Source organism: Ixodes scapularis, unplaced genomic scaffold (genome assembly GCF_016920785.2).
Source record: "Ixodes scapularis isolate PalLabHiFi unplaced genomic scaffold, ASM1692078v2 PGA_scaffold4__175_contigs__length_147842914, whole genome shotgun sequence".
In the NCBI taxonomy this organism is placed as follows: domain Eukaryota; kingdom Metazoa; phylum Arthropoda; class Arachnida; order Ixodida; family Ixodidae; genus Ixodes; species Ixodes scapularis.
This window is the reverse complement of record NW_024609879.1, coordinates 32,938,258-32,950,958: the sequence shown is the minus strand read 5'-3', so window position 1 is coordinate 32,950,958 and position 12,701 is coordinate 32,938,258. Positions and strand designations below refer to the sequence as shown.

The following is a 12,701-nucleotide window of genomic DNA, read 5'->3' as shown; positions in this document are numbered from 1 at the left end:
ATCAATCCTTTCGTGGAGGACTGTCCCATCCTAATATATTTAACCTCCTCCCTTACGCTGATTTAGTGTGAAGTAGCGAGAGTTCGACATGCTGCGGGAGCGAAGCCTACAGTATAAACATAGCGATGCATTGTCTGCTAGCGTTTTTGGTGAGAATAAAAATCCCTTGTACTATTTCTTCCGTTTACAAAGCATAATATTTCTACACAAATTTAACGAACCAAATTTTAGGAATATATTTTAAGTCGGGAGCTGTCCTTTTCTACGAAAGTACCATAAAACAAGAACTTTAAGTACAAGTACATACTCAAAGAACATACTCCAAGTAAAGTACTTGCTTTATAAACCTACCTAAAGTCGTACTTTAGGTACTATGAAGTTGAAGTACTTCCCAACATTGTATTTTATGCCTAGCTCTGACCACAGCTCTCGCAAAAAGTGGCAACTGCGCAAAAGACAGATGAACGACTTTTTCAACTGTGCGCAATAGTACGTTCTCACTTAAAATATTAAAATATTAAAGAGGTTTACAACTTCCTGTAACGCCGAATAAAGCCCAGCTCTTGAGGAGGAGGAGGAGGGGATGGTAGTGAGGAAGGGTATACCCCTCCTTTTCATCCATACCCTCTCCTCCTCCTGTCTTCCTGCCTCCTCCACATGTCCTCCTCATCTCCTCCTCCCTCCTCCCCTTCTCCTCCCACCCCTCCTCCCGTCCTCCTCCCCACTCCTTCCGCCTCCCCTCCCCTCTCCCTCCCCTACTCCTCCTCCAGCCTTCCATCCCTCCCCCTAATCTCCTCCTCCTCCCCGCGCGTTGCATCAAGGGACGTTTCCCACAATGCAAAAAGCAGGACCCTCGTGACGTCACTCGCGACCATCGTGACGTCACGTGTTTTGTCACGAGTCCCGCGCGTTGCCTTATTGGACATTTCCCATAGTGCACCGCGAGGCTACACCGACGCTGATGGCGACGCCGACGCCGCTTCCGCCGGAAACGGGAGCCCAAGAGCTGCGTTCTAAACAACACAGAGAAGATAAGTTTTAGAATATATATGATTGCCGATTGAATTGGATTATCGTAAAGTACTTACTGTCGTATTGTCCAAGCCGACAAGGTAGAGTTCTATCTCGGGGCCTTCAAGATCTCTGAAATAGACTTCGGCCTAAAAAAGATTCAATGCAGCATTTTTATTGTTCAGTGAGATTAGTGTTTGAGGATGGAGTTTCACGGCGGTCATATTTAGGAAACTGTAACTTTGTTTCACCCTTTCGAGCTGAGAGAACTCCTTTAGAAATAAATGTTGATACTATACGGGCTTAATGTGGAAGTATTAAATTGCGTAATAAGGATGACTAGAAGGGAAGTTTTCGGTTCACTCGAATGACTCCGTTTCATTGATGTCTTTTTCAGCAGGCTTGTCCATCCTTCTTTAAAATCATCCTTTCTAAATCGCGAAGTTACAGATCCTTCTTTTTTCCCTAAGATCAAGGTATTATTGTCAAACATAACTTAAAACTTATTTTAATTGAGTAAGGCTTCCGAGCCTCAGGAAATTATTTAGGATAAAATGGGTAAATGTATCCATGGCCGCATGCCTATACTACAGATTAGGGTAAAGTAATAATTCCTTGCGAACTTCTTGCTCGACGGCCGCCTCCCCTAATACGTTCTCGACGTTTTTGCGTTCAGCACATGGCCTCTGATCGGGTAAACAAACCAGTGTAAAGGCTGCGAAGAGGCCAGTATAGGACATAGAAAGCGCACGGCCGCCGCTTTTACTTTTTACAATTTATCCCCCACTGAGTTTAGCACGACGTTCGCGCGCTTGATTCCAGGCATGCTTTGCTAGGGAGGATTCATTCCACTCCGCTCATTTGCATTCGATAGCGTGATCACAGCACCATGCCCTCTCCCTGCGGCATGGTCGTAGGTCTGCGTCCGTCAACGCATGCGCAGTCCGCGCAAAGGCGCTGTCAAAAGCGGCATCCCTCCATCGCCCGGTCACGCCCGGTACACGCCGTTCCTTCGACGTCAGGCTTGACGGCGCCATATTGTTTCTGGGTGCCATGCGGTGTTCTCGAAACAGTGGGGAAGAAGGTCAAAGTAGACTATGCAAAAATGTAGTGACGGGAAAGAGTGTGTGACACCTTACTGGCTGCAAGGACCGCGTTTCGCATGTAAATCACCCGTCCTTCTATCGTTTCCCTCGAGAAACACACATGTAAGTATACAGCTTTAATGATCTCCTGTTTTAGAGCGCAGCTCGTAAGGCGCATTCCCACCGGCGATGTAAGCAGTCGCGCGATGCGACAAGATCGCATCGCAAAGAAATTAGATGGTCACACCGGCGTGCGCGGTGAGCGAGTCCAACGCTTCCGTTGGCGAGCCGTTTCTCGAAAACTCTCGCTCAGAACGCCGTTGATTGGCTCAGCCACTCGGCGACTAGATCGCGGAGCGGTCTAGTCGCGGAGCGGCTGAGCGGTCTAGTCGCGACTAGATGGGCCTTTAAAGTAAGTTTCTTATAAAAAAACAAAACAAAAAAAAACCCCGAGGTCTTGTGTTCATTCCTAAAGGTTATGTCAGTATATAATCATCTGCAAGCTGGGATCTATTTACAACCCCCGACGCAGTGAAAAGGCACACACACCAATTGTTTTGGTGCCAACCGGAAACAACTTTTATCGGCGAACTTGCTCATCCTATTTATTACATCTGAAATTGGTGCTCATCGATTGAAACGTTGCATGAGGAGAAAGCGACCTGGACCAGCGTCTACATGAAATAAATAAAAACAACGTTGGTGATTGCATTCAGTTAGGCTCTTTATCTTAATTGCAAAAAAAGGTAACACTCCATACGCCTCCGTTTGGGACACAATTCTCCTGAGCAAATACATCGGAAAGCGTGCATCCCAAGCGAACCTGACAAGTCCAGTCCGGCAAGTTCCTTATACAAGGCAGCGTGCGACTGCGAACAACGCACCTACACAGGCCCCGAAGTATTCCGTACCGCCCTGTCGTATCGTAAGCATTCTTTAAATAAAATGAAAAAAAATACAGAAACGCAATGCTGCCAGATTACAAAATGCCTGAGGTGCACAAGTTTCCAGAAAAATGAATTGATTGAAGATTGATCGATCTCACATAAAACCATACTGGTTTCCAAAAACAAATATATATATATTTTGCTCTTGAAGGAATCCCAGCCTTCTGTTTATGAATCTTTCGTAGGAGAAATTTCCCACAGACCATTAAATAAAGGAAACAAATGTCCCAAGTATTCAATCTACAAGTGCCTCAGCATTTCATTAAATCCCATTTGGACCAAGTGCTGACTTCTTCCCTACTGCAAGGGCCATTGAAAACTCTCAAATTGTCAACTGCCGGTTGTAACCAGTATTAGTTCCAGAGAAATCACTGACTGCTTTTCCGCCAAAAAGCTGAACTTATAAAATTTAGTAGTGTTATATGAGGAATCCAAAACTTCTCGAAAACAATCAGCAAGAATATCAGCGAGTTCTTTTTTTTTTTTAGTGACACCGATGATGAAGGAAAAATAGAAATGCTAAGTGGTAGGTACCCTGAATTTTCCTAGCGCGATCCCTTACCTCTTTTGCATTAAAACAAAAAAAAAAACTGTTCAGGAAACACACATATTTCACCCTTGAGTTCCTCTTCGCTTGTTTTCGTGTTCAACAAGCTCTTACTGTGCACTGTTTGAATTTGATCTTAATATGGAGAGTCGTGTGCCGTACAAGCATTCCCCAAACCTTATTTTGAGCGTTTCAGGCGGTCGTAAAGTCCTTGTTCCACCAGGGCTTGCATTTTTTTAGAATATTATCAGAAGTTCGGCGAATTGAGAGAGAAGCAGCTGTCATAATTTGTTCTGTAAGGTAGGTAGATGGTCGCCTCCTCAGGAAACAGATCAAAATAAGGTAAGATCGATCACTGCCTCCAGAGAAAAAAGAGGTCAGTCGGTTCTATCGAACTTGAACCTTGGAACAAAGGTTCGAAGAAAAGGAAGTGCCACTTCTTTTCGCAATGTTCTCGGTAACTTTCAATAGAACAATATTTTTTTTTCAGAGGAAAAACGTTGAGAATATGCTGGATGCTGGCTACTACAGTTTGTACACTGAGGCTAATTATTGGGCACATCACCGGCGTGCTCCTTATTTTAGCACTTTCCAGTAGTGTCCCTTCCTCGACAGTTCCGTGACCCATGGCCGAACCGCTGAGGGTTCCGCACATAACGTCGGATCCGGCACTGAAAGCCTTTACAGTCTTCCCTGCTGGTAAGTCGAAATTCAATATAATATACTTTGTCTTTCGTTCCACAAGTTCATGGTGGACGGTGATTCGTCGTGCAGCTATAAATCCTTGGCTGGAAAGGCCCTCAACTATTTGTGCTCAGGTGAGTCCATCAAGACAGTCTAGGAAACGACCGCTTAAAACTGTTCAGTTTGCGGTGTAGACTGACGCTTATTTTGTAATCGGAAAGGAGACTCAAGATCTCTGGGGACCAAGAAGGGAGATAGTTTCCCCTTGAGCTTTTCACCCTCTGTGCGCAGTGCAAGAAACTTTGGGACTTTCTGCAGTTTAAAAGCTAGCTTCACTGAGTCAAATGCTTCGGTGCGGCATCTTTTCAGAGGCCCATCAAGGAAGTATTTGTCGCGCAGACTCTAAGTGATGGGAGAAATTTCGGTGTCGGTGTGCACCGCCCACCACGATACCTAACGAGGGTGTATGTAATGTGCCATAACAAGAAAGGCTTGGTTGGCACAATTACTCTACCAGTGCTGCTTATGCACGATACATTAGTGTGGATCCAGGGACCGGAACTCTTTTTACCTAAGGTTGGCCCTTGCCGTCTAATAAACTGAAATAGAAAGGAAGAGAATGTGAAATAAAAGAGAAAGCGGGGAAAGAAAAAGTGAAAGAAAAAGAAAGAGGGTAGAAGGGGCGACTGACTGAATCATCCTGGTTGGGCTGAGCCATGGCACCCGACTACAAAAAGCAGGGGCCGAAGTGGTATATCGCCTCGCCCGGGGTCACCGAAGACTCCAAACGTATTCTGGCTTCAGCTCAACCATAAGAATACCCCTTTCCCCGGACACGCACTAAGCCACACACAGCGAGGTGTGAGTTGAGGAAATCCACGTTGCTTGGGGTTTGTGGTGACGCCACTCACCAAACACCTACTAATGCAGGTGTCCCCTGCGGTGGGTTTGAGGAACCACATGGCTGGGGCCCGTGTTGATGCCACTCGCGATGCACCTAACACCTAAGGTGTAGGCACCCCCGGTGGGGTGCTTTTATGCGTACCGAACGATGAGCCAATATTTTTCTAACGTTGATAACAAAAATGCATATTGTTAGACGTTACAATATACCTTAAAGTAAAACATCCTTAACAGGTATGTATTTCCGTCATCGGAAGATAGACTGCTATCAACTGAAATAATTTTTTTTTCTAATTAGTTTGAGTGCAATGCGCCATACCATTAGTGGAATAGCCTCCAGGTCAGAATCATCAATCTACTGACCTACCTAAAGTGGATGATCATTTTCCTAAACGTGTAAACGAGACGCTGGGGGGCACTTTCGCACTTCCAAATATGGCTGGCTTGTAAATAGGTATGTTTCTACAGGGTGATTCAAGGAGACGCCAGACTCTTTAAATCGACCGCAATATTCGGTTTCTTAACCTATCGCGCTACGACTTTGTGAAACGTTGCCCACAGATGGTGCATTTATTTTTTTTTGTAAAATTTGCAAAAAGCGAACTTACCTGAGGAAAAAGTAAAGAAAGAAAAAGGCTTAGCTCTTATGGATACGCAGCGAGGCCACCCGTCTTCGAACAACACGGCGCCGTTTCGCACGAGAGACAAGAGATGGCTCAACAACCGCAGCCCACGAACGAGCATACGGCGCTGAAAGCCGGCGTCTTTAGCAGACAATCTTTTCGAGTCAAAAGTGGCGCGTGTTCCGCAGGCGGCGACAGTCGCAGAAACAAAAACAGGTACAGTAACAACAAGGACCTGCAGTTCCTCGTCTGCTAAAGACGCCGGCTCTCGGCGTCGTACAGTCGTTCGTTGGCAACAGTTGGCGTCGCGACCGCTTGCGCCATCTCTTGTCTCCCGTGTGAAGCGGTGCCGTGTTGTTTGAGGACCGGTGACGTATCTGCGTTTTCATAGGAGCTAAGCCTTTTTTTTCTTTACTTTTTTCTCAGGCAAGATCACTGTTTGCAAATTTTAAAAGAAAAATGCACCATCTGTGGGCAATGCTGCACAGAGTCATAGTGGGATAGGTTAAGAAACGAAATTTTAGGCCGATTTAAAGAGCCTGGCCTCTCCTTAAATCACACGGTTTATTCCCACAACCAAATCCTGCACACCTTATTTCAATTTGCAATCATCAGCGGCCATGTGCTGCCTCCCCCTCGGGCCCGGCGAAGTAACAAGTTAACGATCCATCTTTACTCCCATCTTGCCAAATATGTTCTATAGTTGAAATATTTCATGGTACAAAGGCAACGAATCTGGGCATAGTTTGACTTAGCATTTTGCAGCCCTAATCAGTTACTAAACTGCCGAACCCTCTTCCTCCAGCATATGTTTAAAGCTGCATTTTAGTTAGCTTCTAGTGATTTGCACGTTTATTATTGCACATGAGACTGTGCTCGAAGTGCTGTGGGTAAAATTAATAAAGATTCCCAGTTGTATTTCAAACTTGCATGAATTCATATTTGACATATTGCATTTGACACTGGAGGTACGGTTTCCAGTTTGTTCAGACATTTCATTAAAAACCAAACGATTCTTTGAAGCTGACACCAAGATGACTATGAAGCTCGCATAAAGTCTGAACAACAAAAGGCGGTGATAGAGTACACTTCTATACTAGAGTCTGCTTCCAAAGAAATATTCTTGGGGGGAATTAGCCTCAAAACGGTCAGTGCAACCTTATTCAATCTAAAACAAAAAGTATCGCCCCCAAAATGTTACCACTTTTTGCAGCTTCCTGCTTTGCTTTAGGGTAAGTCCACACCTGAATCCAGGCTATCCTTTTTCTAGCTCCAGATAATAATTAATATTTTGTAACTATCAGTATTATACTGTTTCCATCAAGTAATGGCGAAACATCGTCGGTGGCTAAATTAATCCCCACGGAGGTTGAGTGCCGAAACAAAACGTATACAAGTATTAAAAAATAATTTATCCCATTTCTTGCTTGCGCTAGACGAATGCGGTGAGAAATCTTTATTATCTCGTTTTTTAGAAACTTCTTCTCACAGAATACTAATCTTGTTTAGATCTTCAGTCGCTTGTTTATACACGGATCATCACTTTTTGATTGACAGATATTACTGACGCATGTCAGCCTATGTCGATCATTTGATTATTAAGCGTGTTTGCGTTATAACAATTGTCGACTAAACAAGACAAGGTTGTACATACCGCGTGCAACATCACGTTGAGATATGTCAAAAGGGAAGAGTTTGGAGAGGGCTCTTTCATCCTGGACGCCAGAAACGACATGTCGCAAAGAAAGTGTACACCCAACTTTATACTTGGTCGGTTTTCTTCATCTGTAGATCCTAAAAGGTTAGTATAGATGAGGTAAATGTTCCTAGGGGAAATATAAAACCACATACAATCTCACGCGCGGTCAATGCACTGATGTATGCAGGGTGTCTTATTTCATTTTAAACATCTGTAAAATAAGGGGGTGGTAGTTAGACGAGTTCTGTTTTCACCATGTGTTTACAGGCTCGGTGTATATTAGATACAAGGATAAACAACACCTTTATTTGACTAATTAACGAAAGTTTGTAGGTTAACTTTTTTAAATACTGGTTCTATAAGTCATATTGCAATTTCAGTAATAAAAGCAATTGCCTTTAGAGGCCAGATCAAAAGAAAAAAATTGCAAATATGTTGTCTTTTTACAGATCACTTATCAAAATGCGCGTTTCTTTTTGTCTCATTGAATAATTGCACGACAAAAGACGCATCGATTTTTGGCCACAGTTAGGGTTGGAAGAATCACGTGGTTCTTTAGGCTACGTCGTCAGTTGTTTTGTTGGGGCACTGATCAAGGGCACCCTTCCGAGGTAGTGAACACATGATTCAAGCGACGACATTACTCATCCAAGCGTCAATGTTGGCAAGGCTTGCGACGCTCTTCAGCAAATTTCTAAATCAGGCGAAACGACGCGAAAATTCTATTACTAAATCTTTATGAACTTTTCACAAACGTTTTGTTAATTGGAAGTTCCTTTAATAGCAATTGCCGTGAATGACGCGAATTCCAACATGACCCCGAAGACCAATAATTAAAAAGTTAATTACGACACTTTCGATCATTATAAAATTGCCAGTATGAACATATGCTCATCTTATTGCCGCATGAACTAGTTAAGTACAAGGTTCAAACCAGAACTCGCCAAAGTTACATCCGTTATGTTAAGAAAAATTAGATTAAATAAAATCACATTCTATTCATTTCAATATCAAGCACACTATTGCAAATATCCTTCCATTTACTATCCTGGAGCTTGCTAGAGAAGCCTATGACTCTGCGCTTTAGAGGCGTTTGGCGAATGACATGGCTGGAAAATTCTTTTCACGGCAGGAATATGTCCTGTGATGAAACAGTGTTTATGCTTTAAACACTTGCTCTATGCACGCTCACAAAAAATAGAAAAACAGGAAAAAAACAATAATCAGTTGCGGACGTTTTCTCGACTTCAATATTTGGCGACTATTTAGAGTACAGCGCGTCATTGGGTGCACGGAGTGAACTCTGGGAATACGTACACTTAAGCATCTGTTGAGATTGGAAACCACAATTTAACAAATAACCATCCACTTATTTTATATCACCCCCCCCCCCCCCTCAGAAATGTCAGAAATCTTGGAGTGCGTTGATACTGTCACCTTTGATGTGGTAACTTAAGACATTTTGGTTAGAATTGCAGGCCTTTGCTTTAGATCCTTTATCAAATAGTACACAAATCAAAGGAGCAATACATTTGTATTATAAACCAAAACTTGAAGGAGATATTTATAAAAAAAATACTATGAAGAAAACAGTTTTTTTCTTGCGAGTTGATCAAGAGATGTTGACAGTCTCCGCTCTCGGTGCGTAGAGCATCTGCGGATATTCACTTGGAGCTGTTCTAAACGCGTAAATAGCCTGCCGGAAATTGATATATACGACCTCTGAAAATAAAGTTTCTATGTTGAACGTCTAAGTAAGATCAAACGCGCAATTAACGAGAACATTGACAAAGATATATGGCAAGGACATATTAGTGTTTAAACACCTCTATCTTTCAGCATGGATCCAAACAAGAATGTCTCAAAGTCTACGAAAGGATGCTATTCGGCAAACTCTAACTCAAATAAATAATGAATCAATGAATGAACTCTTATTTCGACACTCCTGTCTGGGAGAGTCTTAAGAAAAGTACGTACTAAGTAACCTCAGAAGGTTTAATTTACGTTTACAATACTATAAGTTTTTTAGCACTCAATACAATTAGAGAATGATGACATCCATTCTAACACCATTCTCCCACCTCCCCTCCCTCTCCAGGTTGCGCTGTGCATAACGCCCTGAAATATGACACCCGTTGAATACATAATATACAGAGTTCCATGGGTCGCAATTGCTGCATCATGACGGTTCTTTCTACTTAATTAAAGGTTCCCTTGAGCGTTTTACTTGCGCGGTGTGAAACTAACACAGTAAACAGAACGTTCGTGGCAGATAAAATACCAGCATTGCTGCGAATGATTTTACGGGCAAGCGACGCATAGGCCACGGTGAGTACAGTCGATCCTTGGATATTATTACCAGGCAATATTGTCACGCGTTAAAGCCACCAGGCGGCAACGCTCGCAGCTACAGTAACCTTGGCCGTGCAGAAAGTTGTGACGTCAAGAGAGCGATATGCATTGCGCTTCTCGCTGGCTGACTTGGACGTCAGAGGCAGAGAGCTTGCTGTTACGTTATTTCGTTTCCATATTCCTTTAAAAGGCCTTCAAAACGAACTCAACAAAATAAAATAGGCAAACGTTCGCACGATCTCAGCTATGAGCGTGTGCATTGTTGTGCTCCGGTTGGCCTACACTTAAAGGAGTTCCTTCTGAAAGCTTTGAAATTGCCCGTGAAATATGAGTATAGTAAGCACCGTACTGTGTAGACTCTCGAGAAAGATATTGGTTCAGAAAAGGAGACAATCTATTTCAGCTCAGTGACGTCGTTGTTGAAACCAGCCCTATGGTCGCGCATAAAGACCATTGGACCTATCGCGCAAAAACAAAAAAACAAAAGCCCATACATTCAAAATAATAAAATATATACACTCGATAATTACGATGACCACACATATCACACGATGAAATTACCCTGTGGAGGTTTAATTGTCTGTATCCACGGCCGTTTGCCCCCAAATAATAGCAAAATCCCAAGTAAGGTTATACTTACGTTCGTCAGCTTTTGATATCAACGGTAACATTATATAGTTACATTTTTCAGACGGTGACAAATCTCAGTAACGCGTTGATATATGACAAACTAACGAATAAGGCTATTTATGTATTGTTTTACTTACTTTGTGTAACGAGTACAACAAGTATACTGGTGCAGTAGTTTGACGAGTGACACAATAACGAGCGGTAAAGCATAGAATCCACGATAGGTGGTAAAGCGTAAGTTTTCGCCTCGGCCGCTTTAATAACCCACAACTTGAGAACAAACGAAACAACAACAAAATATCCACCAAGCTTGCCATTTAACGCTTTTGAAGTAGGTCCCCACATTATATTTGTTTTTATTAAGATAAATTGTTGGCAACAAAAAATGGTGTCCGAATTAAGATGGAGATACTCGCTGATATATTAATTATACATTTATCTCGTATGGGAAGGTCTATATCGGGAAAACGGGGAGATGCCACGACATTCCCCTCCGGGAGCATCAAAGTTCGTTAACAGGAACCGCGTGTTAACATTTGGCATTGTGCTGCCGTGACGGCGCATGCACACTTATATTAGAAAGTGCCAAAGTGTTGTATCATCATAGGGAGAAAAGGCTCGCGAGATTGTAAATGCTCACAGAATACAAAAATGAAAGCCCAACCTGCGTGAGTCAGGTTTCCTTGGCATTGTTAGACAGTAAGCCTTATTTTTATATCGAGAAAAATCACCCATAGGTATCTATATCTGTTACCACCCAATTCTGTGATGCGCAGGGGCAATTCCATCATGATTAGAGTCATGCTTTTATGTTGTTGTTTTTTCGCCGGTTATTCAAGATAAACCTTCAGTTGTTAGTCAGCGCTTGTAAAGTCCACTTCTTTCTTCCGTCCGTGTACCATTCATGCTGTGTCCATAGAAGCGCATTTCAACTAACCCACTGAACCTGTCTCTTCAAGTCAAAAAGCTAACTCACTTAAAATGACACGAGTAAATGTAAGCATAATCATAAGGCTCTTGACACGAAACATATTTATTTACTGGAAGCCTGACATGAAATACTAAACTACAAAAAAAAAAAAAATTAAGTGTACAAATATCCTTAAATGTAATAACCACGGTTCCTCTGGAGAAATGTAATACCAAAATAAGTGTTTATCCCCCCTCCCGATTGGGCTTTTATTTCTCGTGGTATAGTTTCTTTTATCATGGTATTTGAATATTTCGATTTATTTCGCAGACCTGTTCAATGTATCCTTTTAGTTCGGAAATATGAAGCAAGAGGACAAATTTTAGCATGCGCAGGAAAGGGTTTCTTCAGCCAGCTTCGCTCAATTCCTCTATTCCGGTTGACCTATCAATGTAACCAACGGAGTGTACTCAGCAAACGACGCAGTACACACACACACACACACACAGACCGTGACAGGCACGCACGGCTAACCTAAGTTGTAGTGTGAAATACAACTTTTCGTCCTTTTGCTCTTTTTATACATGAACTTTAAAGCATTATTTGCTTTCTGACAGCAGCTCACTGTAACCTTCAATTTCGAAAACATAAGGCGAAGCGATGAACCTTAGCAAGCGCGGTGCACTGAGCAAGCATTTATACATCCAGTGAACGGTTGACCAACCTAATGTAATCGAACGGAGTATAATCAGCGTACGGCGCCGCACACAAACACATATACACACACTCAAAAACACACAGATTCAAACCAAGTTTTAGTGTGCAAAGCAAGTTATACTTCAATAGCCCTTTTTATACAAGAACTTGGAAGCATAATTTGCTTTCGGACGGCTGCTCAATGTAACGTTTAATTTCGCAAACATGAGGCAAAGCGATGAATCTTAGCAAGTGCGCTGCACTGAGCCAAGATTAAAAGATCCAGGGAACGGTTGACCAACCTATTGTAATCGACAGAGTATGTTGAGCAAACAACACTTCACACGCGCTCACGAAGATACGGGCAAACTAAGAGTTGCGCATAGATTATGAGGAAGTGAAATGGTCATACCAGATTTCATTGATGTGCTACTATTCGCGAAATATCGCCCTAATACATTAAGTGTGGAGAGTGGAAGGCGTGTCCCACTGGTGTATTTACCCTGTCCTCAAAAGTGGTCTCTCGAGTTTCGCCTGACGACGTTAAAAAAAGCATCGTGTTGCAGCGGGCCGTGATTCTGGTGCTGTCAAAAGAGCGGTGGTGGATGTTGCCG

General features: G+C 42.7%; 1 protein-coding gene across 1 annotated transcript in view; it reads right to left on the bottom strand.

The window, feature by feature from the left end:
* Nucleotides 1-12,701, bottom strand: part of LOC115311278 — a 67,930-nt gene that overhangs the window by 32,276 nt on the left and 22,953 nt on the right. Inside the window, exons 2-3 of the mRNA XM_029969899.2 lie at nt 7,455-7,594; nt 1,089-1,160 (exon numbers count right to left, since the gene is read on the bottom strand). Of these exons, the coding sequence (XP_029825759.2) occupies nt 1,089-1,160; nt 7,455-7,594 (212 nt within the window). The remainder of the gene's footprint in view (nt 1-1,088; nt 1,161-7,454; nt 7,595-12,701) is intronic.